The 27,974-nt window shown below is 37.9% G+C and overlaps 6 protein-coding genes and 1 non-coding gene across 8 annotated transcripts; 2 read left to right on the top strand and 5 right to left on the bottom strand.

Moving 5' to 3' along the window:
• LOC18775204 (ammonium transporter 1 member 2) lies at positions 68-7,321 on the bottom strand. Its single transcript, XM_007205749.2, has 10 exons — positions 6,761-7,321; positions 6,537-6,596; positions 6,380-6,427; positions 6,085-6,217; positions 5,925-6,001; positions 5,522-5,620; positions 5,327-5,397; positions 5,137-5,227; positions 4,944-5,044; positions 68-1,883 (listed from the first exon to the last, which is right to left on the bottom strand). Exons 1-10 carry the CDS (start codon positions 6,983-6,985, stop codon positions 353-355), a joined length of 2,436 nt encoding a protein of 811 aa, XP_007205811.2. The 5' UTR covers positions 6,986-7,321; the 3' UTR covers positions 68-352.
• On the bottom strand, positions 7,706-10,064 carry LOC18772881 (rust resistance kinase Lr10). The gene is made up of 2 exons (XM_020567229.1): positions 9,045-10,064; positions 7,706-8,920 (listed from the first exon to the last, which is right to left on the bottom strand). The coding sequence occupies exons 1-2, from the start codon at positions 9,955-9,957 to the stop codon at positions 7,776-7,778; spliced, it is 2,058 nt and encodes a 685-aa protein (XP_020422818.1). The 5' UTR covers positions 9,958-10,064; the 3' UTR covers positions 7,706-7,775.
• Positions 10,323-13,435, top strand: LOC109949983 (U-box domain-containing protein 35-like). Its single transcript, XM_020567228.1, has 4 exons — positions 10,323-11,141; positions 11,248-11,271; positions 11,391-11,417; positions 11,775-13,435. Exons 1-4 carry the CDS (start codon positions 10,436-10,438, stop codon positions 13,259-13,261), a joined length of 2,244 nt encoding a protein of 747 aa, XP_020422817.1. The 5' UTR covers positions 10,323-10,435; the 3' UTR covers positions 13,262-13,435.
• Positions 13,488-15,772, bottom strand: LOC18774806 (exosome complex component CSL4). The gene is made up of 6 exons (XM_007205882.2): positions 15,313-15,772; positions 14,919-14,993; positions 14,714-14,802; positions 14,458-14,542; positions 13,941-14,022; positions 13,488-13,806 (listed from the first exon to the last, which is right to left on the bottom strand). The coding sequence occupies exons 1-6, from the start codon at positions 15,475-15,477 to the stop codon at positions 13,715-13,717; spliced, it is 588 nt and encodes a 195-aa protein (XP_007205944.1). The 5' UTR covers positions 15,478-15,772; the 3' UTR covers positions 13,488-13,714.
• On the bottom strand, positions 16,401-17,363 carry LOC18774910. Its single transcript, XM_020566835.1, has 2 exons — positions 17,025-17,363; positions 16,401-16,885 (listed from the first exon to the last, which is right to left on the bottom strand). Exons 1-2 carry the CDS (start codon positions 17,144-17,146, stop codon positions 16,624-16,626), a joined length of 384 nt encoding a protein of 127 aa, XP_020422424.1. The 5' UTR covers positions 17,147-17,363; the 3' UTR covers positions 16,401-16,623.
• On the bottom strand, positions 17,417-17,488 carry TRNAM-CAU. Its single transcript has one exon. It is a non-coding gene; the product is annotated as a tRNA-Met (tRNA).
• On the top strand, positions 21,901-27,290 carry LOC18772022 (bifunctional TH2 protein, mitochondrial). Of its 2 annotated transcripts, none has more exons than XM_007207960.2 (7): positions 21,901-22,619; positions 23,995-24,103; positions 24,290-24,580; positions 24,723-25,137; positions 25,278-25,541; positions 26,297-26,953; positions 27,061-27,290. In XM_007207960.2, exons 1-6 carry the CDS (start codon positions 22,306-22,308, stop codon positions 26,707-26,709), a joined length of 1,806 nt encoding a protein of 601 aa, XP_007208022.1. In that variant the 5' UTR covers positions 21,901-22,305; the 3' UTR covers positions 26,710-26,953; positions 27,061-27,290. The 2 variants fall into 2 exon arrangements, with proteins under 2 accessions (XP_007208022.1, XP_020421901.1); XM_020566312.1 differs by lacking the exon at positions 21,901-22,619 and adding an exon at positions 22,649-23,835.

Below are 27,974 nucleotides of genomic sequence, written 5' to 3'. Positions count from 1 at the left end.
TCTTAATTAATAACATGATAATTATGATATAACTGGATTAGCTATTTGTTAATTACCCCTTTGATGATGGACTTGAAAATCAAGTATTGCATTGATGGGGACTAGAGTGTAAATATGTATATAGCTTCATTCATTCATATGAATAATGAATTATGAAAGAAAACTAATTAAATAAGGATCGATCAGAACCTCCCAAGAGCTTGCTGGTTCAAATTTTGTCTTCTTTTACAAACAAACATAAACATCCCATCCCATTGATCATCATCACACATGCATGCATGATGCATGATGCATAATCTTGTTGATTTCTGATGATGACGAGGTTTAATTAGGGTAGATTATCTATCAATTATTATGGGGTGGTTATTGCAGGACTGGCATCATCAGTGGCCCCCACCCTCCTCATCATAAACTCAGGTTTAATAGATGGATCATCTTCATCATGGTAAACATAAGCAAACCCACCATGCCTTGTCATATCCATTCCTTGAGTCTCATCCTCCCTTGAGATCCTCAACAACTTCAGCTTATGGAGCCCGTAGAAAAGTGGGCCCATGGTGGCACTCACCCACACCAACACCACCAAAACCTGCACAATCTGGGCCGCCAACAGCTTCCCGCCGCCGCCCATCAACAGCCCAAAAGGCCTTCCTGGCTTGCCAGCGTATACCTCGTTCACATACGCCTCCGTTGCAAATAACCCTGTGAATATTAACCCCCAAGCACCGCACCCGCCGTGCAATTGGGCCGCCTCTAATGGGTCGTCGTATTTTAGCTTCTCCGCCACCTTGTTGCACCCGATCAAAACCCACGCCGCCACAAACCCGCACACAATTGCTGCCCACGGCTCCACCACCGAGCACCCTGAGGTGATCGCAGCAAAACCCCCTAACAAACCGTTACAAACGTCCAGAACATTCCAGTGACCCGCCAGTAATCTCTTGCTGAACAAGGTAGTCAGAGCAGCAGTGCACCCAGCCAATGTGGTCGTGACAGCTGTCCTCCCAATAGCACTCCATTGACCGTAATAAGTACCTCCCTCACCGTAACTCTTCAAGATCGTGAGAAACGAACCGGGGTTGAAGCCGTACCACCCGAACCAAAGCAAGAACGTACCGAGAACCACTAGGGACGCGCTGTGACCCCGCAAGGCCACGGACCGGCCTGTTCGATCAAACCGCCCGATTCTCGGTCCTTCAATTACAGCACCCCATAAACCGGCTATACCCCCAACCATGTGGACAACACCCGAGCCGGCAAAGTCAATGGAACCTGAACCAAAGAGTAGATTATTGGGCCGAATCGGGCTGGCCCAGCCATCAGCAGACCAAAACCAATGAGAAACGACCGGGTAGACAAAGCCGGTTAGAAAAGATGAGTAAATGAGGTAAGCGACGAATTGGGTTCGCTCAGCAATTGAGCCGCTAGTGATACCGGCGGCAGCGATGGCGAAAGCCCATTGGTAGAGAAAGAAGCTGTAATCTCCGCCTGAGAGAGAAGGTATGTTATGGAGGCCGAAGAAGTGGCGGCCGATGAAGGCGTTGGACGGAGCGCCAAAAGCGAAGGCGAAGCCGAAGAGGTAGTAGGAGAGAGCGCCGGCGGCGGCGTCGAGGACGTTGGTGAGCATGATGTTCATGGTGTTTTTTGCGCGGACGGAGCCGGCGCAGAGCATGGCAAAGCCGAGCTGCATGGCGAAGACGAGGTAGGCGGAGAAGAGGAGGTACGTGTTGTCGATGGCGTGGGTGGTGTCGTTGAATTTGATGGAGATGGTGTTGAAGCGGCTGCAGAGGAATTCGGCTATGGCTGTGGCGTTGAGGGTTGTGGTTGTGGTGGTGAGGAGAAGTGGGGCTAGGTCGGAGGCTGTGCAGGTCAGAGGGCCCATGATGTTTGTCTCTCAGAGAGAGAGAGAAAGAGAGAGAGAAGTGAAGAAGTGAAGAAGAAATTCTGTCTTTTTTATGGAGCAAATGGATAGGAATACCGGGACTGTGTGGCCATGCACTCCTCCCTAATGCAACTGTGTGTTTATGGGGTCCATATTCTATATCAAAAACATTGTGGACCAGATGAAATTAATTAATGGAAAATATTTTTTTTTAATTTTAGATTTATTAATAAATTCTAATACAACCAAAAAAACAAAGAGTAGAGGAAATTATTCAGCAGATGATGTTAAAGCTGATTTTGGATGATTATAAGTTTAAACTAACAAAATTAAGCAATAGGAAAGTTAGGCTAAATATAACATGTCTGGATTATTCCTCTGCATGTGCATGTGAAGGGCAACAGGGAACAAGATGTTTGGTACCTAATTGATACGTATAGTACTTGTTTCTGTTTGGTTTTGCTGTGGTCATCGTCTAATAGAGTTTGATCACTTGGTTCACTAACATTTTCAGGTGTTAGGGATCAATTTATTAGCCGATTATGTATCAATTAGTCTTTAATTCAGTGATATAATTACGTATGTAAGATTGAAGAGACTCTCAAACTTGACTTACACAAACACGAAAATCATACATATACATATATGATGAATTCGATATTTAAATGTGACTGGCCCATTATACGGGCGTAGCTATGTCATGAATTATTTATCCTATTAATCTTATAAATATCCCATCATTTGTCAACAACAACAACCAAAAAAAAAAAAAAAAAAATTCTCAACTCTCTGTAGAACTAATTTCAGTTGTTACACGTTCTAATGCTGTTTACAGTAATTGCCCACCCACATTTTGTCAGAGTAGAGTATGGAAGTTGTGAATTTAATTGCAGAGTGTCACGTTCATGAGAGCATCATCATGATAGAGACAATTAGGAGTAATTCTTTTGTTTTTGTCTGCATCTTTAAAAGTCGTCGGTTGTTAAACAAATCCTTGCGTGTTGTTAGGTAACACTAATAAGAAGGTTAAAAAAAAAAATTTGTTTACTTGCGGGGTTTCTTAATTTATATACCTTAGACTTGGAGGCTCTTAAATTAAGGAACCTTTGAGGCATATAAAAAGTAAAATTTGGCGCCTAGACTTGTCCGTCCCTTATAATTATGTATTTCTTAATTATGTCACGCGAAAGTCGCATCAACTTTTCTTTATAATAGGAAAATTAATATTGTTTGATTAATTTGATTCCCGATATAAATATGATGACATTTTTATTTTTTTAATCTTTCTTATTAAAAAGGACGATAGTATATTAAACTTATAGACACTACACGGATGTTAGGAGTCGAACCCAAGACCTTGACTGAGGAAGTAAATACTCCAAACCACTACACTAATTGATCATTTGCATGATGACATAGTTTTAACACTTAAGAATTTTGATCACCACCAGAGGACTAAGAGGAGAGAATAACAAGTTGGTTGAAATAAATGAGTTACAAAAAGGTTTAAGATATAAACAAAGAATCATTACTATTATGGCATGTTTACGTATCAGTAATGGGTATGGGAGGAAAGTGAATGATTTTCATTCCTGACTTCTCTTACAATTACTTGCAATCAGGAATGAAAAAAATAAGTGGACTCCATCTCAAAATCCGTAATCATATCCCCTCAAAACTAGGTATCAGATCAACTAGGGGGGAGTAGTCGATACGATTCTCATTCTTGTTTTTTCTTAATAACTTCCAAAAATACCCTTACCACTTTACCATAATTCCAAAACACTCCAAACCCTTAAAAAAAAATAAAAACTCACGGCAAGAAGTTCCAAGACACTCCAACCCTAAAAAAAATAAAAACTCAGTTCCAAGAAGTTCCATGCATTTAATCTTATGAAGATTATGCAGGTTATTATTATTTGATTGTTTACTAGTTATGTAGGTCAAATATATATATTTATTGGAGTTTATTTTTTCGTTTGAAATTGGCTTTGGACAAAGGTGTTATCATTGAAATGATCTCATGTTGTTCATCTTGTACAACATATTGATTTCTCATGTTTACACCACCTTACTAGTTTGCTGCAGGATTAGTTTCGTCTCCTTGACCAATTTGAGAATAATATATGTGTTGCGGTGAAAATGTGCAGGGCATCGTCAAACGAGAAGATTCTAATCTCTCCGGGGTTCTCTCAAATTGGCAAATTGGATTTTATTCATCTATATCTATACTATTATTAATAAGAGAATCCTCTTTAAGGGTTAAATGTCAATGATATCCCTTTTACACACTCTCGACTCTCCCATCCCAATTATATTCAATTCAAACCAACAATACATCATCTGATAGTTGTATTTTTCTTTTATTTTTTGGTAATTAATAATCGTACTTGTATCTTTCAAACATCCTACGTTAGCAGTAATTAGGACGTCGCAATAACCAGAATAACAGACATGTCTTGCCACATAGAAAACTTGTCTGGCTCATGAACCTGTGACAGCATTGCTGACTATTGTCTCAATCTCAAGCACGCTCTACTTTCTTATAAAACTAGGATTTTGAATTGCTCAACAAACAAACGCATAAAGTCTATACAAAAAATCCATTTACATATGTCATACATACAATTCAAGTCGCCACATAGTTTTAATTCATTTACAACAAAGAGGGATAGTGACAGGAAAGCGATTGCCAACCAACCATAACCTGAATTATTACAAGGGCAAGTTCCCTTTGCTTTGCCTTAATAAAATGCAGCCAGAACCATCTTGCAACTTGCAGCCCACAGTAATGTAGGTTCATAGATTCCCCTTTTTTGGGGTACAAAGTTCCCGAAAAAATGTAAACGTAAACGATAATCAGCATGAACACAGAGGAGCTCTCAACTTGGTACATTATGATACAATTGTTTTGTTAATAACTAGCTTATGCACTTCTTCGGACCATTATTGAGCATTATTTAATTTCACTTCTATCAGAGAATTCTTTTACATAAAACGGATGGACCGACTGTGCATATACAAAGAAAGGTAAACAGGATACCAAGCTCACTTTTCTTTTGATGACTTTAGTTGTCTTCCAAGTAAGACAAGTCCAACACTAGTAAGAGCAGACAAGAATGCTGATGAATAACAGACTGCAAGTAGAGCTCCTCTCAAAGACTGCATTCATTGACCTTCATATTTTAGTATGCAGTAATAGATTATAATAGAAAACATAGGCTACAACTATGACACGGATAATCTTCAAGCACCTTAGCCAGCATCAAAGCGTTCTCATTTGCATACTGCAACGAACTCTCTGGGATGTTTTGGATCCCCTGAGCTAGCTCCCATGAAAGAATTCTACATTTGAAATTTTAAAGGAAAAATAATAGAAATCTCTTTTATACCTCATTGTTACAACAGAAAAGTAGAAAAGGGAACTAAGTCAAATATATTTACCCAAAACCAACGCTGATTATAGCCCCAATGATTGCTTTATCTGATGTAAGCTCGAGCTGAAGTTCTCCAAACTGCAGTTGGCAATGATATTAATACATCATATCAAGTGCACCAACAATGTAGCCTAAAAACGTCCATTGAATTTAGAATAAAGCATGTGTTGTTACTTCCATCAAGTGCAGTGCTATCGTCTACCTTCAGCATCCTGCTTTCCTTCTTTGGTTGTTCATCAGTGACCGTGGATGTTGAACTTTCAGATAGAACCCTTCCAGTTGTAATCATTACTTTTGCAATCTATAATGGTTGAACAGAGTCCAACAATACTGCTATTTTAGAGGCGCACGAAACCTAGTTATATTGCATTATAATAGAATAGAGAATTGTTCCATAAACTTCTGAAATATAACTAGAGGGTTTGAGTCAAAAATATTTGGATTCACATAGATCTTCCCAAAGTATCTTCATTCACAATAACAACATAAATAAGTTTCTTTTGGCTTGTATTCAAATAATAAACAAATCTTTTGGCTTTTGGAAGTAAAAGATTATTTAGTCCCCCACATTACACTCAGTCTTGCCCAAGTGATATATAACATACCTTTTGTAGTTCACCTTGACCATACTGTCCCATAGACTGGAACCTTCTTCCAGCAGAAACCAGACGCTTCCCAAATGCTATAATGAAATAGATATAGGCTTTTCAATCAAAATCTGAAGAATACATCTAAAGAAGCAATTGCATATAATTTCATTCTTACCTGATTTGGCATTGCCTGTCAAAGATTCCTCCAGCCCAGGGAGCTGTCTAGCTAAGGCATGGGAAGTTGATGTGTCAGCTGCTTCCCATGCACGAGAGAGATTTAACAATGTCTCTCCCAACTCTTGACCACACTGAAAATAAGAAAATCCAAAGACAGTAATTTTAATAGTAATCTGTATCCACTCAAAAGCATAAATTTTTGACAGCTGGACACACAAGAGACCAAGGATGAGGGGAAAGTATTTATCAGATTTCAAACAGAATGCAGAGGCAGAGCAATGGAAAGAACTAACCTCATCAATGACCCGTCCATTTGAAAGATCAAAAGCTGCATCGTTCAGCTTCAAACATGCCCAAAACAAAATTTGAAAAACTGTGTCAGTTCAAAGTCACATTCTTTATCAAATTAAAGAAACTGGGTTCACTGAGAATTGCAAAAATTCTACTCACATCGAGACGGAGATCGCTCGGAAGCTGCGCAAAGTAGTCTTGTGGAAGATCGAAACTATCCTGCACAGAACAGAACAAAAAAGAAATTAAAAACTGAAACTAAAATTAAGGCACTTGTGACATTGAAAACATAAAACTAAGGAATGCATATAAATTTTATGGAAGTTTTGGCATTGAAATCATGACGCAAAGGTTCGAAATTTGAATAGGAAATGGTTTCTTACAGCAAGTTCTTGGAGGAAAGGCTGAAGATTGGGCTGTAAGGATTTGGGGGAGTTTGATTCTGCAAGAGAGAATGAGGCTGTGAAAGATTTGAATGGACGGGTTTTGGGGATAATGGAGGGATTTAGAGAAGTAAAAGAAGGGATATGGTGGGGATTTTTGAGAGAGACGAGGGTGGTAGGGGAAGAGAGATTGGAGAGAGGTTGAAGGAAGGTAAGAGAAGCCATTTTAGAGGGTGTATCATGCGTGCTGCTGCTGAGCTCAGTTTCAGCCACTGAAAATTTGGCAGTTTTGGAAGAATGATTTTTTGTTTTTTGTTTTTCATGGCGGGGGATATAATCTCCAGACTCCAGTCATCATTATTATCCTTTTCTTCCATAATTGGAAAATAAAAGGTGGAAAAAAATTTGTGAATCAATCAAAGCCCAGTAACGGGAAGCATTTTCTGGGCCCATTTTTTTAAAATCTTTTATATTTTTCTTGAAGGCCCAAACATAAATGGGCCGTCTCCCGCACGGTGTTAATATTGGACAGTCGGGTCATCCACGACAAAACGGATGAGACCCGAGTAAAGGACCAGCCAATGAAAAAAAGGAAGATAAACAGTCACGTTGTACTATTTCGATATCTAGACACGTAACAAATTGTGATTGGCAAGAGCAGGTAAATAACATTACAGTTGCCTCTTTCAGCAGAAAAACCAAGTAGACGAACCGCGTTAAGTCTGAGTCAATTAATCTAATGATGATTAGATTAATTGGTGAATTCAATGCCGGTATGAAAAGTATGCAAAGTCTGCAGAAAATGTGGCGCAATTTCTGTATTGACTTGTCAGAAAGAATGCTAAGACTTGCATTTTTAAAACTGAAACAAGCTAAGCTGCAGCCAACCAGTAACTTTATTACAAACTACAATACTAATTTTAGTGGCTGATTTGGATATTAGCATTGATCAGCATATCATTCTTTATTATTACTTTACTCAAAACATCATCACTTGCTCTATGCGCGTGGCTAATTAACTTGACTCTGTTGTTTTTGGTTGCTCTGTCTGACTCTGAGTACTTGTTGCGGATGCGAACGGATTCGGCGGCATGATCAGGTTTTCAGAGGCTCCTTCTAGCATTCTAACAACTGCTTTCATGGAAGGCCGATTCACCGGGTACCACTGGATGCACCAAAGTGCAACAATCACCAGCTTCTTAGCAATCTCAGCATCCTCATCCGTGTTTATTAGCTCCAAACCCAGTGCTTCTCCTTGAATGAGACATTTATAAATCAATTCGGGAAAGTAGGCCTCATTTGTGATGCCAGATGTAAGAGCAGCTTCCTTCCTAGCTCCAACAATTTCAAGCACTAGCATCCCAAAACTATACACATCTGACTTGTGGGACACGCTTCCAAAGTTCCCATTGAACACTTCTGGTGCAATGTAGCCTACTGTGCCTCTAGCGGCAGTCATAGATATAATGCTGTCTTCCTTGGAACACAGTTTAGCCACACCAAAATCAGAGATCTTTGGATTGAAGTCATGGTCTAGCAAGATGTTATGAGGCTTGATGTCGAAGTGGAGGATCCTCTGTTCACACCCTTGGTGAAGATACTCAATTCCCTTTGCTATACCATTGACAATGTTGTCAAGTTTCTCCCAATCGAACAAAGCATTATTAGATTGATCTTTAGACGAGATGAACTTCTCCAGGGACCTGTTTGGCATGAGCTCATAAATAACTGCACGCTTGCCTGCTTCAGCAGAAAACCCGAGTAGACGAACCACGTTAACATGGTGAATTCTGCCAATGGTTCCCACTTCGTTAACGAAATCTTCCCCATTTCCCTTAGAATCACCGAGGACTTTTACAGCAACTGGAACTCCATTGGGAAGCTTTCCCCTGAAAACGCTTCCAAAACCGCCTTCCCCTAACTTCTTCTTAAATCCATTTGTAATCTTCTTTATATCAGCATGAGAGTATCTTGTTGGTACATGAGATTTGTGATCATTTAGAAACTTTTCAACCTTTATTTGATTCTCCTTTTCCTCTATGCTATTTCTTTGTTGTTTTACATAGAAGAAAATTGCTACCGCCATTACCGATATGAGCACAAAACAGCAAGCCAAACTCACTCCTATGATTATATGCCTAGTCGATACATGACCTGAAACTGCAAGGTGTAAAGTCAAAACAAATTGTTAAAATTTCAGAAAAATTATTTTGTTTTGCGATTTTGTGAAGACTAAGTAAGTCATGTTAAATAATTGGGCTGCAGGTAGTAGACGAGTACGAACCTTGGGGATATTGTTGGGGATGTGGAAAGATGGGGTGAGGATAACACTCTATTTGATTGGTGGTGTCATTGAATTCGCACCTTCCTCCTTCTTCTGTACAGTTTTGACATCGTGGGAAATATTCCATTGATTCCCATTTCAGCAATAAAACATTGTCCGGTTCACAGGGGTACTGGTTTTCTAGTGGAAGAAGGAGTTTCCTCGAACTCAAAGTACTGCACGTTGGCACTGGCAAGTCAATGACAGAAGTATAGGATGGAACTGCCAGAACTTGATGCCCTGGGGCACTAAGACATGTGATGGCTTTGAACCCGAACTCTTGTGCGCTAAAGTTTTTTGCAGTGGAACAATTTAACAAGATAAATTCCGTGAAATGGGGAGCATAACTAGATATCATATCGCTCTCCAAATAGGGACTATCTTCGGAAAGGAGAACATAATAAGCGCAATTGTACATCGGCCGCGTCTTCTGAAAGGGATACTTGCTAAAGCGGTCTCTAAGTAATTGAGAAGCTGCTGGTTGAAAGAGGGAGCTGGTGGAGATTGTAAAATTAAGAAGGCGTCTCAGAAGGCAACCATCTGCATCATCATCATCGTAGACATCGAAACTTCGGGTGCTGTAGTCGATGTTTCGGATGGGAAACAGTCCTGATGATGGTGAGAGCTGAATCATTGTCATGTTGTTGACACAAAAAACCTCAAACTCTGGATGGCCACAGTGAAGGGGATGGTGTTTTAGGCGGAATGGAAACTGGATAACTGGGCCATCATCAGCATGGCCTCCGCCACTGCACTTTGAAATTGGACAGTCCTCCATGCCATGGTCATCTGCTGCTGCTGCTGCTAAATCTCTCATGGTCATCATCATAAGCAAGAAAAACAGAGGCAGCAGTAGCAGCATCAGGACGTCCATCTTGATTTATTTTACTGATGGTTAGGGAGACAGTCGTTAGTTAACTTAAGGCCAATGAACGAATTGATGCACTTCTGGACTTGGGAGGCTGCATTGCATAGAGATATATGTACGCACAGCCATGTCCACGAAACGAAAGTTAGTTGGGTCTTACCACTTGACTGACTTGGTGGATCAACTCAGCACATCATAGTCATTGGTCATTGATGATGTTTGACTCTTTGTTCTATTATAGTGTAACTTTCTCGGCAAGTGGGAAGCATCTAAATATCTTCCTTCATCCAATGGTCATGTGGATCCTGTTCCTCCTGCCTTGTACTCGGTACTTTCCTGTGTAAAAACAACAAACAAAGTGCATAAATCAGCAGCATATAGATTGGTAGCTCAGAAGAGTATGAAGAATCCAACCTAAAACTTGCACCCATAAATTTCTCTCTGTCTCCCTCAGTTTTCCTATTATCTAAAAAACAAGCTCTTAATGATGCCAGCAAAAAGTATCTGGTTTACAAGCTGTGCTATAGCTATTTGCTTTGTAATTTGTCATCATGACATTGCCAATGGAGAAAAACACTGTCCTCCTGTCTCTTGTGGGGATCTACGTGACATTCGATATCCTTTTCGCTTGAAAACTGCTTCTGATCTTAATTGCCTCAACCATCCAGCTGAGTTATCATGCCAGCAAAACCGGACCACTTTGAATCTCTACAATGGTAAGTATTATGTCATGGAAATCGACTACGACAAGTTTACAATCCGAGTTATGGATCCTGGTCTGCTCAACGATGCCTCTTGCCCCTTTAGGCCACTCTACAGTTTAACAACTCGTAACTTCAGCGAATATGACTATAGTGCATCATTGTATAGTGCATCAGACATGTTTTATGTATCCTTCTTCGATTGCTTGTTGCCAGTTGAGTCCCCGGACTATGTACAAATCAACTGCAATAGCAGTACTACCAACTCATCATCTACAACTTCATATTCTTATATTATGCTGGGAGATGGCGTGGACAATCTTAAATCTTCTTGTAGTCTGACCAAGGTCATTCCAACCAAGTTAGGAAGAACTGGGGACGCCCTTTCATTTTCTTTCATCCGTGATCAATTGAAAACTGGTTTAGAGCTTTCATGGGTACAAATTCTCCCCAACAACTTCTGCTACACCCAATACCAATCCCTTTATTGTGAGTATGTTTTGTGTGACTGGACATTCTTCAAGTTAATTTTATGATTTAGAACGCAGATTCTTTTTCTTCTTCAATCTCTCATTGATACTGATGAACTCTGCAGGTTTCAGTGAAAACATTAAGCGTGGTAAGTTTGACTCACACCTCTTTTTCTACTAGCTAGTGTTATATGTCACTGAAACTTCTGAGTTAATTTCCTTTTCTTGAACCTAAATCATTCCTCCATTGATTCTGTTTTTCACTCAGGTTTCATAGTGGCCGCCAAGAACTTTGGTAAGTCCTTTTCAAGAATATATGTTTTTTTAAAAGGTGAAACATTCCCCTGCTATTGCAGATCTCACACACATATTTATCAATGAACAAGCAAGAGTATGCCAACATTCATCATTTTCTATGTGCTTCAACTTTCATATCTCCATTACATACTCTCTGTATCCAATTTCCATTAAAACTGCCTGGTCATGGAAAAGACGGAATGAATAAAGATATGCTTCTTTGAGCCACCTTTGAAGTAGCTGAGTCAAAAGCTTAAAATGTTTCTGAAACCAGCAATATGCATAAATGGATTTTGAAAACCGAAGTTCCTATGGCAGGATGAACTTCTAATACCTGCTTGTATTCTTATGGCAGGAATGTTTCTGATGGCACGAATGACACTCGGCATTTTTGTTTTGTTGGGTTTCTGTAGCTACAAACTGTATTGGAAAAAGTTCCCCAAGCATGCTGCAGTTGAAGAATTCTTGCATGCTTGCAAAATTCTTATGAGAAGAAAGTATTCAGATATTAAGAAAATGACAACTGAGTTCAAAAATAAACAAAGTCAGAAAGGCTATTGGAAAAAGTTATTAAGGGATGCTGTTCAAAAATTCTTTGATGCTTGCAAGAATCTCAGAAGAAGAAGGTACTCGTATTCAGATATTAAGAAAATGACCATCGAGTTAAAAATTAAACTCAGTGAGAAAGGCTATTGGAAAAAGTTGCTAAATGATGCAGTTGAAGATGTTAAGAAGATGGTATTTGATTTCAAATGTAAACTGAGACAGGGAGGCTATTGTAAAAAGTTCATAAAGGATGATGCAGTTGAAGAGTTCTTGGATGCATACAAGAATCTTATGCCAATAAGGTATTCATATTCAGATATTAAGAAGATGACAAAAGATTTTAAAGATAAACTGGGCCAGGGAGGCTTTGGCTCTGTTTTCAAAGGAGAGCTGTCAAATGGTCATCTTGTTGCAGTAAAGATGTTGAGTGGCTCCAAAGGTAAAGGGCAAGATTTCATCAATGAAGTTGCCACAATAGGAAGAATTCATCATTTCAATGTGGTGCAGCTGATTGGATTTTGTTCCCAAGGGTCAAAAAGAGCTCTTATTTATGACTTCATGCCTAATGGATCCCTAGACAACTATATATTTCCTGAGAGAGGAAAAAATCTTCTTCTTGGTTGGGACAGCATGCATGAGATAGCTCTCGGGGTGGCTCGTGCAATTGAATATCTGCACCAGGGATGTGATATGCAAATTCTACATTTTGATATTAAACCCCACAACATTCTTCTTGATGAAAACTTTACTTCAAAGATTTCAGACTTTGGGCTTGCAAGATTTTACCCTAGAGATAATAATACTATTTCTCTTACTGCTGTAAGAGGCACAATGGGATATATAGCTCCAGAGATGTTCTACAGATCCATTGGAGGTGTTTCGTACAAAGCTGATGTTTATAGCTTTGGAATGTTGTTATTGGAAATGGCAGGACGGCGAAAGAACTTGAATGCACAGGCAGAACATTCAAGCCAGATATATTTCCCTTCCTGGATTTATGATCAACTGGAAAAGGGATTGAGCGTTGAAATTGAGGATGGCTCTGAGTATGATAAGAAAATAGCCAAGAAGATGGTCATGGTTGCATTGTGCTGCATACAGTTGATGCCCATCGATCGCCCTTCTATGAGCAAAGTTGTAGAGATGCTTGAAGGTGACGTTGAACTCTTGCAAATGCCTCCGAAACCTTTCTTCTGTCCACAAGAGATGCCAATGGAGGATGCACCTGATGATACAGATGTTGCAGAGGTGTCTACCATGTCACATAGTGCTACAGAAACGTCCTCCATTGTATAATTGGAATACAGTGCAATATTTAGTCTTGTAATTTCACACAACCTTGGAATAACCAGAGATGCTCTGAATAGATATACTATCTGCCCACTGTAACCCACATCTGTTGAGCATTTATAATTTCGTTGATCAGAAGCATTTTTATTTTACTTGGAAAATAAAAACTTCAGTTAATCTCAATTCTGTTCATGAACTCTAAACTCAAATGCATGAATCGTGATACTGGATGAGAGAGAAGTCGAATGCACATTCCAACTGTGGTACCTATTTCTGACTTTAATCAATACCCCTTGACACCAAATCGTATATCAAACTACCATAATCTCTGACTTTAACAACCAAAATCCCTGAGTACACTTTATCTATAAGAAATTTCAAGGCTACCGACTCTCTTTAGGAAAAAGAAAAAAGCGGGAAGAAAGAACAAGAAGAAACATTAATGTTGAGTTTATCCATTCATCCTCCGACCTTAGCAACCTTTCTGTGCTCAATTTGCCCTGTAAGAGGGCATTGCATCTCTGTCCAGCTTATTGGCACCATTGTTGCACCTACAATGAACAATTAGAAAACGACATATGAGCTAACATCATTTAGATTTGATAGGGTTACTAGCTAGACGCCCATGCACACATTAGATGAGGATAAAAAACAAAAGGCTGTATACTAACAAAAGTTCATATACCTGCTGCACTCTGGGCAGAAATAACACCTAATTCGTTCTTTGCAGTTGACAGATAATAAGCCCTAGCGTCTCCAAGGGACAGCTTATCAAAAGAATCAAGGAAACTGTTGAATATGATAATTGATATCATGAATTTCACCCAAAAGAAATATAGATATTTTGGAATGAGCATATAGCAGAATGAAGCAAAGCAGAGAAGAAAAAACTTATATTCAAACAATATTAATCCTCACAAAGAAAACGTTTATTGATGGCAGTAATAAGAAATTAGGAATGGGCATGCCACTTCAAAGAATAGGATTTCTTCAATGGACTAACACCTAACCAGATTTGCATCGGGAGGAAAAGGTTGTAAAATAACTTATTAGCATCTAAGAAACACCAAGCCTTTATGTACTATTTAGTTTGGTCTCAAATTATCTTTAAATAAAAGCTGCACAGTAGTGGGATCATCAGGTTGAATATTACAATCTCTTTCACCAAACAATAACCGAGACATTCCACACATAAAGGATACCACAACAGCTCTGACAATGTCACCAGGGTGAAAAGACATGTGCATATCCACTTTGTCGATCTCGGTTGCTCGAACATCTTGAAGCCTGTTAATAGAACGAGCTCTGAGCTTTAACGTATACTTGTAAAGTCAACAAAATAACAATTTTAAAACAGAACTACAACCACAACCAACTTCACCAGACAAGCTACAAACTGAATACTACAAGATAAATGCCACACCTTTGTGGTCACTGTTGAAAAGGAATGTTACGTACCTGATTATACCGGTAAATTTTTCACGGACAGACTTAGTGCCAAGACACATAATATCAGCAGAAGCCATTCTTGCCATAACTTTGGTAACCTACCATAATCAGAAAAATACAGGGCAAGGTTTATATATATGAATCAGTCCAACAATCTGCCTCCTAATTGAAGCAGGAAGGCTATGTAATCATGCTGTTGTTGATGATCCCTTACTCTAGCAATGACAATTGATCCAGGCTCTGGAATGGCACCATGGGCCTTGTGACCAGTTACTTCCACAGTGGGTCTCTACAAATCATAAAACTCAATGTCATCAATGGAAATGCCAAGACCACCACATCATTAAATTCACACATTCAGAATTTAAGAGCCATGTAATTCAAAAGGGTAGGGACAGTTCTTAAATGGAGAAGTCATAAGTAAGTTTAGGATTGTTCATGTCTGAATTTTACATCTACTGTAATCGGAGAACATCCAATTCCAATATTAAAAAGTTGAGATTTTCAGGCCAGAATAAACCAAAAATTCAAACTTCCAACTGTTAAACTAATTTTCTCAATCTTTGTAGGTTTGTGGGTAGAGAAACAGAAGGAAAGCTGATAAGTACCTGGTCGGGTGAGTCGGGACGGGGGGATAGGATGCGGCGGAGTCCAGTGAGGGAAGCATAAACGGTGAGATTGTCAGGCGACACGTAGGCACCTCTGCCTGCTTTAAACTTGGAGGCTTTCCCAAGCACTTCCCCTGGGGTCACCCACTCACTATCTTCTCCCATTCTCAACTCAACAGCAGCGCTGCGGCAGCTTAGCCTTTGTACACACTCACCACTTCTCTACTTGCTTAGCGGCGGGACGGACGAACGCTTGCTTTGCTTCTCTTTTCCCCTTTTTCTCTTTTTAATTTTTTACTTTCTTTCTTTCTGTATTTTAGTCGCATTTGACTTATAAATTAATAGCTTTGCCTCTCAAACTCGTCAATTTTATTTCCTAATTTTTTATTTATCAACATAGCATGCTTATAACTCTTTTCGAGATTATTACTTGGAAAATCACAAACCCTTTGTTTTATGATGTCAAACTCCCAACTCACATCTTTGTTTTTCTTTGAATTGTAGCTCAATTTGCACCCAACTTCCTATGTTCAATTTCCCACCACCTCTCCAATATCGTTTATATAAAATTAAAATAAAACACATGTAACCCACCGGCCAGTTGGCCTCATGCTGGGCCCACCAATAAGTTCTTAGCCCAACTTTCAGCACTTAAGCCCACTTTTTTTTCTTAGTAATGAGGCCTTGGGCCTGGCCGTGACCAACGGATAGAGATGCGGACCACAAAGTTTGATGGCGGTGGATCAGCTTGGTCCGTTGACGACTGACTCATAGACTGACATTATTATTGCCCTGGAATTGTGGGAAAATTGTGTGCATTTTGGGTGAGAACGAACAAGTGAAAGAAAACAGTTTTGCCTTTTCTTATATTGCTGTATGGAAAATGTATGTGAAAAAGCTCGAGATTTATAAACCTTTAAGCTTATTTCACGTGCACAAAGCTACAAAAAAGGAGGCCTTTTTCTAGCTGCATGCCATGCATCATGCATGTTAAAATAAGCAGCTGACCAGTCAAAAGAACAAAAAAGGCATGGCAGCTGCACCTCTCTCTCAACTGCATATATGATATATAATTATACAGCAAGCAATCAAGCAAGAAGATTAACATCACTTTACATTAATTTAATTCATAAAAGTAGACACACATACATACTGAATATTTCAAGTTTAGAACTGGCATGACATGGCAGCTGCTACTACATCTACATATATATATATATATATATACATATATAAACCAGAAGCTAAAAAGAAGGCTGCTCTGCTCAAATGATCACTAGCTTAGCTTATTAGTAAGATCATGGCCGTTGATCATGAAGAGTCGAATTTGTAGTGCTTATCAACGGCAACGGAGACGTCCCAAGTGCAACTAAGGCCTTTGGGGATGGTGACAAGGTCCCCTGCACCAAACTCTACAAACTCAACAACGTCCTGATGATGATGATGATGAGATGAAGATGAGGAGGAGGAGGCTGCTGCTTTCTTAGGATATACCTTCACTTTGCCTTTTACCAGATAACATGTCTCTGCTGCGTCAAACTTGAGCGTGTACTTCCCCGGTGGACACCCCCATCTATAAATAATAATTACAATAAAAAAATCAAAAAATATATATGATCTGAAATCATATCATATCTAATGAATTTTATGAAATTCAATAAACTTCATGACTTGAATATAACTATCTAGACAAATTATAAAAGACTAATTACTTGGGCCATGAGTTAATGCCCAACTCAGATAAGCGCGACTCAGAGGGATTGCTTTCTACTATGATTCTTAGATTGGGAAATGAATCTGCAGAATTTGATGTTGTTGCTGCTGCTGCTTCCATGAGAGAGAGAGAGAGAGAGAGAGAGAGAGATGAAATGAAAGAGACTGCTGGGAGGAGCACCTGAGAAAGGAGTTTATGGGGTAGTTGGCCTACTCGTTATATATATTAATATACAAGAGTGCAGAGGAATCTTTACATGAACTTAAAGGCAATAAACAATACAGCAAAAAGCCTAAAAAGCAAACTTCGATTTATACAGTACACTAGCTTCGAAAAGATAGGGTGAAAGGGTTGCAGGAAAAGAAAAACATATTAAAAATATATATTTTTTATCAGAGCCAGGTTTCGATCCTGGGACCTGTGGGTTATGGGCCCACCACGCTTCCGCTGCGCCACTCTGATCTGTTGATATTAAAGTTACATATAATTTAATTTAACCGTTTATGTTTGAGGTAGAATAATGGGCCAAATCCCATGCGCACAGCAGCTATGCTTGACAGAGAAATAAGCCCAACCTAACAAAGGCCAGAATTACGAACAAGTATGAATTATACAGTCCCGATCTCTTGGATCACAGGAGTCCAAGAGATTGTGATCACCCACCGTTGGATATTAATCCAATGGTTGAAAAAAGTTTTTTAAAATGAGTGCAAGAGTGAGTGAACCGTTGAATTTACATCCAACGGTGAGTGACCACAAATTTCTTGGACTCCTGTGGTCCAAGAGATCAGGACTGATGAATTATATACTTATATAGTATTTAAACTTCCTTAATCTGAAATTAAACTCCCTAAACCCTAAATCCAAATATTATATCCCAAATGTAAACAGAATGATAGTGTAATTTCTAAAATAAGGCCTTCGATCCAAAGTGTGCTACATAATGACTTTTTTTTTTTCTTTATATATATATATATATAACAATTTTAAAATAGGACTAGGGATCTATCCTTTTTTGTTCGGCAATAAATAATTACTTGGGTAAGACCAACAAGACCAGTAATAGTATTAATAGTATCTTTTATAACAATTCTGATCTCTTGGATCACAGGAGTCCAAGAGATTGTGGTCACTCACCGTTGGATATTAATTTAATGGTTCAAAAAAGTTTCTTAAAAGGAGTTCAAGATAAAGTGAACCGTTGAATTTACATCCAACGATGAGTGACCACAAATCTCTTAGACTCCTGTGGTCCAAGAGATGGGGACTGTCTTTTATAAATGCAAATTGATGTTAATGTTAATTCATTGTACGTAAAATATCATAATTTATAGAGAGATCCTATGTACACAAATCTGACCTCGTAATGATAAACTCCTTTTTTGGTTTCTCTACCGACAAACTGACCCATAACATCTCTTATAAACAGTAAGACCCATCTGTCTATTTTTGTTAGGAGGAGTACCTGCAAGAGTGGAAGCAGCTGGCAGGATTGTGCCTGAGGCCAAATGTAGCCGCGGCATTGATTGCTACTATCTAATAAAATGTACAGGCCTCAAAGTATGTGATCATGGCAAATGTATTTGCTTTGGAGGCCAACTCTTCACTCCTTTCGCAGAGGTTGAAAATGCGGAATGTTCTCTTGGCATTGAGGGCCACAAAATCAAATGTCAAGGCGCCCTCAAAGTTTGTGACCATGGCAAATGCATTTGCGGTGGTAGCCAAATAGCTCTTCTGCATAGGGGAGAAACTCTCATGCAATGAGTATAACATTTTTTGTTATTTCTAGTTAATCATACAATGACATATATAATAATTTTTTCATATATTATTATGTTATTAGTTAGGGATAATAAAATAATATTATTTTCGTTTTAGGTAAGTGTTTTTGCTTGCCAAGGCTCCTAACTCATCATTGGTATTTGAAGACCTCCCAATCAAATGTTATTGTGATGATGATCAACAATTTTGTGAGCATGGCATATGCACTTGTCCTTTTGGTCAACATTAACTAATGTTTCAATTCAACTTCTAAGTATGTAGTTGGCTCGGCCAACTTAAAAACGAATATTGTCATCTACTACTTCAATAAGCCTATGTATTGCAGCTTTTCTTTTCTAATGAATAAAAACAAGAGATTTTTTTTTTTTTTTTGAGAAATTCTATGATTGCATTCATAATTCAGCCAAAAAAGTCACTAGCCACAAATGGCCAATACAAACTAGCCACAAAAGAGCCATTACAATAACGGAGCGGTCTAATATCAAAATTAAGAAAATCAGGTATGTCTCCACCAACGATCAGGCAAGACCGAAGGAACTCTGGCATAGGCATCCCAACTAAGATTGCAAACTTAGAATAATAAAAAAGAGATAAAGCTTGAAAAAACCAAGCCATAACAATACAAATAAAACTCTCACCAAGAAGAGATGAAAAGCTCTCACAAATGAGAGATGAAAAGCTCTCACAAATGAGAGATGAAAAACTCTCACAAAAGGATAGGTGAAAACTACACAGAGAACCCAAAGAGTCTCTGCAACTTATTCCAAACATAAAGAAATTGCAAAAAAGATGGTGGTGGAGATCTGACGCCGAAATGCAGGTGAAGATCCGACGCTAAGCCGCAGCCGCCAATAATGGTTGGATGAAAATCATAATAAAACTAAGACAAATAGGGAAAACCCTTTGTCTTTGAAAATGGGGGAAGAGGTGAAAGGAAGAAGAGAGGAAGAGAGGAGAGGAGAGGGGGGAAGAACAATGGCTTCTTCCCCCCTCAAGGTGGAAAAGGCTCTAAGAGTGTTTTTTGGAAGAAAGGGGGCTAGGGTCAAAAACAAGAGATATTTAGTCATATATCCATTTTTAGCACTAAAATTATAAATAAATTCTACACCATTTAATTTTTATAAACAAACTCAAAAAATGACAGCTTACCCTATTGAATTTAATTATGATCATTAAATTACTTTGATACCCTATTGAGTGTTTTGAGCTTTTTTTATGAGGTTTGGGGTTGGTTTGTTTTAAGAAATCAATGGCAGTTTTGTAATCTAAAAAGAAGTTAAAAGCCTTTTGTTATGTTGTAAATGAGTTTTGGGTGTGTTTCTAAAGTTCATGTCATATGAGGTTTTTAAAATAATTTGGGCTCCTATATTGGGTATAATAATGAACCTCCCTAAAAACAAAGGGCATTTCATATTTGTGTTGCTATGTTGGTTTGTTAATGTTGTTGAAGCAACCACCACAAAATATCATTGTCACCATTATATAATTGTCGTTTTGATCCACATATATAAGGCTTTGGCTCCAGTTCAGATTTTGAAGTCATAAAAATGGAAGTTGTTAGATTGTGTGGGTTGGGGTTTAGCCAGTGCGATATTACGGGTTTAGCCGATATGGCGTTATGAGTCTCTTCGGTTGTCGGAAAGGATGTGGAGAGGTGATCATGTTTTTTTTTTTTTTGGTCTAATAATTCTCAAGAGCTCTTTAGGAGTTTAATGTGTTTTGTATATTAATTTTCAACTTTCAATATAGATTTACCATTTCTGCTCCTATAAGGTGGATGGCTGCTTTGTACTTTGTTTTTTTTATACGGCTTTGTACTTTGTTTTTTTTTATACGGCTTTGTACTGTGTTATATTTCATCAATAATTGATATTGTTTTTTATTTTTAAAAAAAGCTTTGATATTTTCAACCCATATTTTTATGGTTGTTTTTTTCTCTATTTTTAAAATTTTTTCAAAATAAGCGATAGTATATTATTGATGAACAAATAAAAGTACAAAACAACTATGTGCTGAATATGGGTAAATATCCTCTAGTGACCAAACTAAACAATATGTTGAATTGATCTAGAGAGAATTACGCACAACCCAAACAATGATTAAATCCCCAATCCAACAACCAAAATCACATGTACTCAGACCTATAATACAAATCAGCCCCGCAATGGCAGAATCGGCAAATTTGTATAAAAAGCCAAAAGCTAAAAAGAAATAAAATCCTAAATAGAAAACAAATCACAGCAAACTCTTAAAGAGTTTCTAAAAAATATTAGTCTAAAACAAAACTAGGAAATAAGATCACCGCTCCACATCTTTCGGGCAATCCGAAGAAAATCATGGCGCCATACATACTGGCTAAATTCATAGTCCTACACTGGCTAAACCCTAACCCAATGCAAGTAGACATCTTCCCCTCCTTAGAGCTCCAAATTATGTCGAATGGAGCCAACTCCTTATGTACGTGGGCCAAAATACGGTGACTATATCATGACGACGACATCGTTTCACGGCAACTACTTACACATCACAAAATAAACTAACAATCTTGAGGACAAAAGGAGGAAAGGAAAAAAAAAGGGATAACAGGAGAGAGGAGGAGGAGGTATGGAAGGAGACCGAGGGGCGGCAGCGGCTAAGAGAGTGTCTAGCAATCTAGTTTTTTAAATTATTTTAAATTATAAAGAATGAAATTCAAACTCTTTTTTTTTATATTATTATTTTTTAAAATTCTATCCAGGTCTTATTAACTATAATTAATGGGTTGCACAAGGAACGCAATATGTCTCTGTCTGTCTGTCTGATGATGATGCAGCTGCCACTGAAGAAGTTTTGGGGAGCAAATAACTGAAAGAGAAGTTCGGGAAAAAAAAAAAACCTGAAAGAGATGTTGGTATTATATGTATACAAAAATGGCAGAATCGAAAATGGTTGCTGTTGTATAACAAGGTCTTTGTCTTGCACCTTCTATGAATAGCCCAACTATAATAAAACAACGTGGCAATACTTTTATCAGAAAATGACACAAGAAAATAGACCCGACCCCCTCTCTTTTCATCTCTTTACTCAGGGCAAGATATTCCGTTCCTCTCTTAAGCAGAAGCTGACTAAAGTTTTTTTTATTTTTTTATTTTTATACGAACGATATTGAAAGAGAAGTAATCGTATACAAGACGTCGCGTGCATATATAATTTTTTTTTAATATTGTAAGGTGATATTATCAGCTGACATAATATGTCATCATTTTTTCAATATAAGTAAAATTCATTAATTAATTAATCAATTAATCAATATTATGCACCAAAGAAATGAATAATAAAAACAAGGTGAAAAACACCATCCAGCACCAGGCAGGCAGCAGATAAAAACTTCCCTCTCTTTTCACACACTCACACGGAGCATTTTAGCAGGCAAATAGCAAATAGCAAATACCAAACCATTCTCTCTCTCTCTCTCTCTCTCTCTCTCTCTCTCTCTCTCTCTCTCATTTTCTTGATTGATGCGCATACTCTCCCCCCCAAACCCAATCAAAACCCCAGCTCTCTTCAACTCCATCCTCCGTCTGCGATTCAACTCGCTCCGATCCCACTGTTTCAACTCAATGGCCATACCTCCTCCGAAGTCAGCCATGGCTTCTGCTGTCGACAACGAGGTGGGTCTTGCTCGCCGCTTCTGGATCAAGTTCCACCGAGAATCGGTTTTCGCTATGTACACTCCCTTCTCGCTCTCTTTGGCTTCCGGGAATCTCAAGATTGAAACTTTCCGCCATTATATTGCCCAAGATGTTCACTTTCTCAAGGCCTTCGCTCATGCGTGAGTTGTTGCTTTCTTTAATTTCATTTTCTTTTTTCTTTATACGAGTTTCTTTGGGTATATTTTTCGTTGGGGTTTTTGGGACTGTTTGGTTGCTGGGAAAATGCTGTGATTGAATCTGAATCGGAATCTGAATCTGGGTTTTGCTTATTTTTTTTTAATCACTGCAAGTGTTTGAGCAAATATGGATTAAACTATGCCTTTGTTTATATGTCTATTTATCTCTAGGCGTATTTGGTTCCAGAAAAAAGTATAGCTCAGAGTACTTATTGTAATTCTTAGACTTTTTTTGTTTTTTTGTTGTCAATTTGGAAAATTTGGTTCCATATATGAAACATTTTTTAAAGTTAGATAACAGTTTTTAGCAACAAAAAATAAAGATTCATGAATTGCTTGAAATTGCATATTGGTAGTTTTACCCTAACACAAATATAAAGGTTTGGCGAATGCTCGTGCTTTCATTGTTGTGGTCTGTTTGATTTTGGGGAAAATATGGGAAAATAAAGGAATTTGGATTGTGAATGTAGAGGTTTAATCAATAGGAGGAAAGGATATGTGGTTTGATGAAAACTCGGTATCTACTATATATTTGCCAACACAGAGTTCTTGATTTTTCATTGTACGGATTTTACCTCCGTTTCTTTTTCTTTGCAAATCTTAGCCAAAAGGCCAAGTAAGGTATTCTTTTCCTTTATCTGTTCTTGACTCCTTGGTCTCTTTGGTTGCTGAGGAAACATAGGAAATGATAAAGAATAACCACATGCATCTTAGACACTTTTTATTGTTTAGTAATATGACATTTATTCTCCTATGCACCTTTCCATTCTTTGCCTTGGTATTTACATTAGGTCACCTTTTTTGTAATTTATTTTCATAATATGTCGTGAAATTTTTTTTATATAAAAATTTTCCCTTAAAAGTCTACCAGAAGATGAGCGAGGATTTTCAACTGAAGGGTTGTTTGGTTGCTCAGAAAAAAAGAAAACAAAAACAAAAAAAAATTCTTTTTCATGCTATGTTGGAGAAAATTATATGGTAATTTGGCTGAGCATAATTTAAATGATTGACTTATTTGGTTGACTTTATTGTTTTTTAATAACAGGAGTAACTAAAAATCATAATTTTCAAAATTTTATATTCATTTCTTTTTGTCAGTTTTCTCAGCTACCAAATGGAGGGTTAGGTATTTTGCAAATATTTATGTGCATTGAATGGGGTAAGTTTTTTGTTTTTTCGTTTCCCTGCAATCCAAAATAATGTTTAAGATAGGAATAAATTTTATTTTAGTTATTTTTAGAACTAGGGAAGTTTGAATTTATATATATATTTTTAGGTGATTTACTTGTTTGATTCCTGTTTATGTTTGGTTTTTTAGGTATGAATTGGCGGAAGAGTGTGCAGATGATGATGATGCAAAGGTTGCGATTTCTCTGTTGAGGAATGCTGTTCGGGTGGAGCTGAAAATGCATGATTCATTTGTGAAGGTATGATGAAGGGTTCTTTTGTCTAATATAAGAGTAGACATGTAAATTGTATTTGAATGCAACATTCCAATTAAGCATTTATTAATTTTTTAAATATTTTTTTAATGTTCAAATATTGGCAGAAACTCTCTGTTTCTTACTCAGTTAAGTTACATTTTGCATTGTCTAAATATAAGAGTCATGCAGGAATGGGGTTTACATGGTGCTAAAAAGGCCGCTATCAATTCTGCAGCAGCAAAGTACATAGATTTCTTATTGGCAACAGCCTCTGGAAAAGTTGGAGGAGTTAAAGGCCCTGGTAAACTTGCAACCCCATTTGAAAAAACCAAAGTTGCCGCTTACACCCTTGGTGCTATGACTCCTTGCATGAGACTATATGCCTTTCTAGGTAAGGAGTTCAAGGCACTCCTAGATCCCAATGAAGGCAGTCACCCATACAAGAAGTGGATTGACAATTACTCTTCTGACAGTTTTCAGGTTCGTCATATCAAGTTTTTTCACCTTGTTTTCTTATGGTCAGTCTGGTTATAATTTGCTGATTCTGGTCTCAAAGGTTCATGCATTGCATAAATGGCCTTCATTACTTCTATAGCTCAAATATTGTTATCTTTGAATTTAGGCCTCAGCTGCGCAAACCGAAGAGTTGCTCGATAAACTAAGTGTCTCTTTGACAGGCGAGGAGCTTGACATCATCGAAAAGCTTTATCACCAAGCAATGAAACTTGAAATAGAGTTCTTCTCTGCTCAGTCCCTTGTTCAGCCAACCATAGTTCCTCTGATCAAAGAACATAACCCTGCAAAAGATCACCTCATGATATTTTCTGATTTTGATTTGACTTGTACAGTCGTTGATTCATCTGCCATTTTGGCTGAAATTGCAATAGTAACAGCACCAAAATCTGATCAACATCAATCTGAAAATCAGATTGCTCGGATGTCATCAGCTGATCTCAGGAATACATGGGGCCTTCTTTCCAGGCAGTACACAGAAGAGTATGAGCAGTGCATAGAAAGCTTTGTTCCGACTGAAAAAGGTATAGTAACAATTAAGGCAATCTTGTTTGATACTCATGAATTTTCAACTTTCGTTTTGAAGGTGTGAAATTGTTACAAAGGCACCTTTATAGAGGTTACTTGCTCAGATGTGACTGTTTGACTTTCTGTGGTTTTGCAGTGGTGTTTGACTATAAAAGTCTGCATAAAGCACTTGAAAAACTTTCAGATTTTGAGAAAAAGGCAAACAATAGAGTTACGAAGTCTGGAGTACTCAAGGGTCTTAATATTGAGGATATAAAAAGAGCTGGTGAACGTCTCATTCTTCAAGATGGTTGTATTAATTTCTTCCAGAAAATTGTCAAGAGTGAAAACTTGAATGCAATTGTTCATGTTCTTTCATACTGTTGGTGTGGCGATCTCATCAGGTCAGCCTTTTCATCAGGTATATTTTCCTAATGAACATTCATAAACTTTTACTTTTGTTCATGTTTTATGTGTATGCATTACGCAGACTAAATTTACGCTTATTCTCTTGTTTTCTTGGAAGTACTATAGACAGTTTTATCGTTTTGATCCCAGTAGCTATATCTTGTATGTTGTGGACAAGCTGGTCTATATTGAAATATAATCCTTCTTTTTCCTCTGTAGAAAATGAATTGAACATGATCCTAACTGACTTTTGCTAAAGAGAAATTGATGTGAATGTATTACATCTTTTGTAGGCGTCGTTTTCATAAGATGCCTTAAAGGTGATGTACCTAGATTTAGGATAAAATTCTGGATCATATGAGTTATGGGAATAATTTGGTGGGCATGGATTTTTCCTTGTACATGTATATTTGAGGCCATCATTCGAAACCTTAGAATCTGACCCTTGGTGGCCATATAAGATGTCCATTGTTGACATTTGAAGTGCATATAATTTTCACTGTGAGCAACTGTATCTTGATTTTCTCTCTTGTGTTGCCTCAGTCCTATATATGCGTGTATACATATCATCAGAACTAAGAATAAGTAATGTGTTGTTGGTTAAGATACATTATTACGTTGCATCTCATTGGGACCCTTCAGCTATTTTATTGTTGGGATTCTTGCTTATGGGTTGTTTCCTTTTGATTAAGTGTCGTGTCTTTGTTCCTTTTTCCTGTGACCAAGTATAAATGATCAGCATTATCTATTTATTGACTTTTGGAGCAGGGGATTTACACGAGCTGAATGTGCATGCAAATGAGTTTACCTTTGAAGAATCCATCTCTACTGGTGATATTGTTAAGAAGGTGGAGTCTCCTATTGACAAGGTTCAATCTTTCAAAGATATTTTAAAAAATTGCCGCGATGACAGAAAGAACTTGACCGTTTACATTGGAGACTCAGTGGGTGACATACTTTGTCTGCTTGAGGCAGATATAGGAATTGTAATTGGGTCAAGTTCAAGCCTTAGGAGAGTGGGGACTCAGTTTGGTGTATCTTTTGTTCCATTGTTTCCTGGGTTAGTTAAGAAACAGAAAGAATTCATAGAAGGAAGGTCTTCTAATTGGAAAGGGTTAACTGGCATTCTTTACACAGCGAGTAGTTGGGCTGAAATACATGCCTTCATTTTGGGGTATTAGTTTTTTGTTTTTTTGTTTGTTTGTTCTTATGCACTCAACTATGTGCTTGGACAAAGGAATCATTCATATATAGTGGAACACAGATAAAAGTTGTTGTCGTGTCAAAAACCAAAGATAAAAGTTGGTGGCTGATTTTATAAGGGCCACAGGTTTGCTGCTGTCTTGCCCTTTTTTCCTTCTCTTTTGTAAACAGGAGACCTCTTTGAGAAATGTGATGTTGGCGTCTCAGGGTGCGGTAAACAGGGTATGTGCAATTTTCTTCTGCTTCTTTCATCTTTTTCCTCGGTCTTTCCCCCTTGGGTTTTATTTAACTGCGTTATCGTATCTGTTTCTTGAATCCTCATATTTCAGGTATCGAGGGTTTACAGGCAGCAAGGAATCAAAACAGAGATTGTTATATCATTTGTTCATATAAACATTTCAAGTTCTGTATCTGTATTTTGATAGCTGATTGCTATTCGATATTTTTGGGATGAATGGCAGTTTCAGAGTGTATTTTCGGTGGTACCTATGCCATGTCCTATTATAAATGCAGATGCAGAGTTCATGTTAATGTTTGGATGTTGCAACTTTCTTGACTAGTTTGTTTGCTTCTGGTATCTGTGCCAAAGAAAAGATATCTGTGCCCTCTATATTGTGATTAAAGATTGTGCTTACATTTGTGTATTATATGTTATATAGATTTGCCCTTCAGTCAGTTACACCCCCACTGGTCTTATTCATATAGAACAGTTGTCCCCGTGTAGTCGGATGCAATGCTCCTGAAGGACGCGTGTGGCTGCGTATATAACCACAGTAGTTGGTACAAGATGCATCTACCGTGACAAAAATTGAACTCAGTTGCCTTGATCCCCAAGGGAACTGAGTTCAATTTTAAAACCATCTTAATCTTAGATCAAATAGACTGCCTCATCTGGGAAGTGCATGTCCTTTGCTTTTAGTTGATTCTTTTTACATATATATGTCTTTAACAGCATGCTGGTATCTATTGGATGTTTGGTTGGGGCCATAATTTCTCATAGATAGTCCACTATTGAATTGCATGCCTTGCTTGGTTTGGCTTGCATCATACTTTTGGAAAGACATTTGAAATGCAATGCTCCAAATTGGAAACATGAAACGGATGACCATAACTTTTCAGTCAACATGACATCCATGATATGCAGACTATACATGCACTGAAACTGGCATGAACACAATTCATATTAAACTCGAGGATAAATGAGAGAAGAAGACAAGTTGACCACTACTTTTTTACATGCATT

This window comes from Prunus persica, chromosome G6 (genome assembly GCF_000346465.2).
Source record: "Prunus persica cultivar Lovell chromosome G6, Prunus_persica_NCBIv2, whole genome shotgun sequence".
In the NCBI taxonomy this organism is placed as follows: domain Eukaryota; kingdom Viridiplantae; phylum Streptophyta; class Magnoliopsida; order Rosales; family Rosaceae; genus Prunus; species Prunus persica.
Note: the sequence above shows the minus strand (reverse complement) of the source record. Positions and strands in the feature narration are given on the sequence as shown.

Bases quoted from the DNA above. Each gene is read 5' to 3' on its own strand.
- LOC18772022 (XM_007207960.2), top strand. From the start codon at position 22,306: ATGCGCATACTCTCCCCCCCAAACCCAATCAAAACCCCAGCTCTCTTC. The intron at 22,620-23,994 runs GTGAGTTGTTGC...TTGGTTTTTTAG, and splicing joins CTCAAGGCCTTCGCTCATGC to GTATGAATTGGCGGAAGAGT. The intron at 25,542-26,296 runs GTATATTTTCCT...CTTTTGGAGCAG, and splicing joins CAGGTCAGCCTTTTCATCAG to GGGATTTACACGAGCTGAAT.
- LOC18774806 (XM_007205882.2), bottom strand. From the start codon at position 15,477: ATGGGAGAAGATAGTGAGTGGGTGACCCCAGGGGAAGTGCTTGGGAAA. The intron at 14,803-14,918 runs GTAAGGGATCAT...TGATTATGGTAG, and splicing joins GATCAATTGTCATTGCTAGA to GTTACCAAAGTTATGGCAAG. The intron at 13,807-13,940 runs GTATATGAACTT...TGTTCATTGTAG, and splicing joins TTCTGCCCAGAGTGCAGCAG to GTGCAACAATGGTGCCAATA.
- LOC18774910 (XM_020566835.1), bottom strand. From the start codon at position 17,146: ATGGAAGCAGCAGCAGCAACAACATCAAATTCTGCAGATTCATTTCCC. The intron at 16,886-17,024 runs GTAATTAGTCTT...TATTATTTATAG, and splicing joins GGCATTAACTCATGGCCCAA to ATGGGGGTGTCCACCGGGGA.
- LOC18775204 (XM_007205749.2), bottom strand. From the start codon at position 6,985: ATGGCTTCTCTTACCTTCCTTCAACCTCTCTCCAATCTCTCTTCCCCT. The intron at 6,002-6,084 runs GTAAGAATGAAA...ATTTCATTATAG, and splicing joins GACAGGCAATGCCAAATCAG to CATTTGGGAAGCGTCTGGTT. The intron at 5,045-5,136 runs GTGCTTGAAGAT...CAATGAATGCAG, and splicing joins ACGCTTTGATGCTGGCTAAG to TCTTTGAGAGGAGCTCTACT.
- LOC109949983 (XM_020567228.1), top strand. From the start codon at position 10,436: ATGATGCCAGCAAAAAGTATCTGGTTTACAAGCTGTGCTATAGCTATT. The intron at 11,142-11,247 runs GTGAGTATGTTT...TGAACTCTGCAG, and splicing joins CCAATACCAATCCCTTTATT to GTTTCAGTGAAAACATTAAG. The intron at 11,272-11,390 runs GTAAGTTTGACT...TTTTTCACTCAG, and splicing joins CAGTGAAAACATTAAGCGTG to GTTTCATAGTGGCCGCCAAG.
- LOC18772881 (XM_020567229.1), bottom strand. From the start codon at position 9,957: ATGGACGTCCTGATGCTGCTACTGCTGCCTCTGTTTTTCTTGCTTATG. The intron at 8,921-9,044 runs GTTCGTACTCGT...TACACCTTGCAG, and splicing joins TCCCCAACAATATCCCCAAG to TTTCAGGTCATGTATCGACT.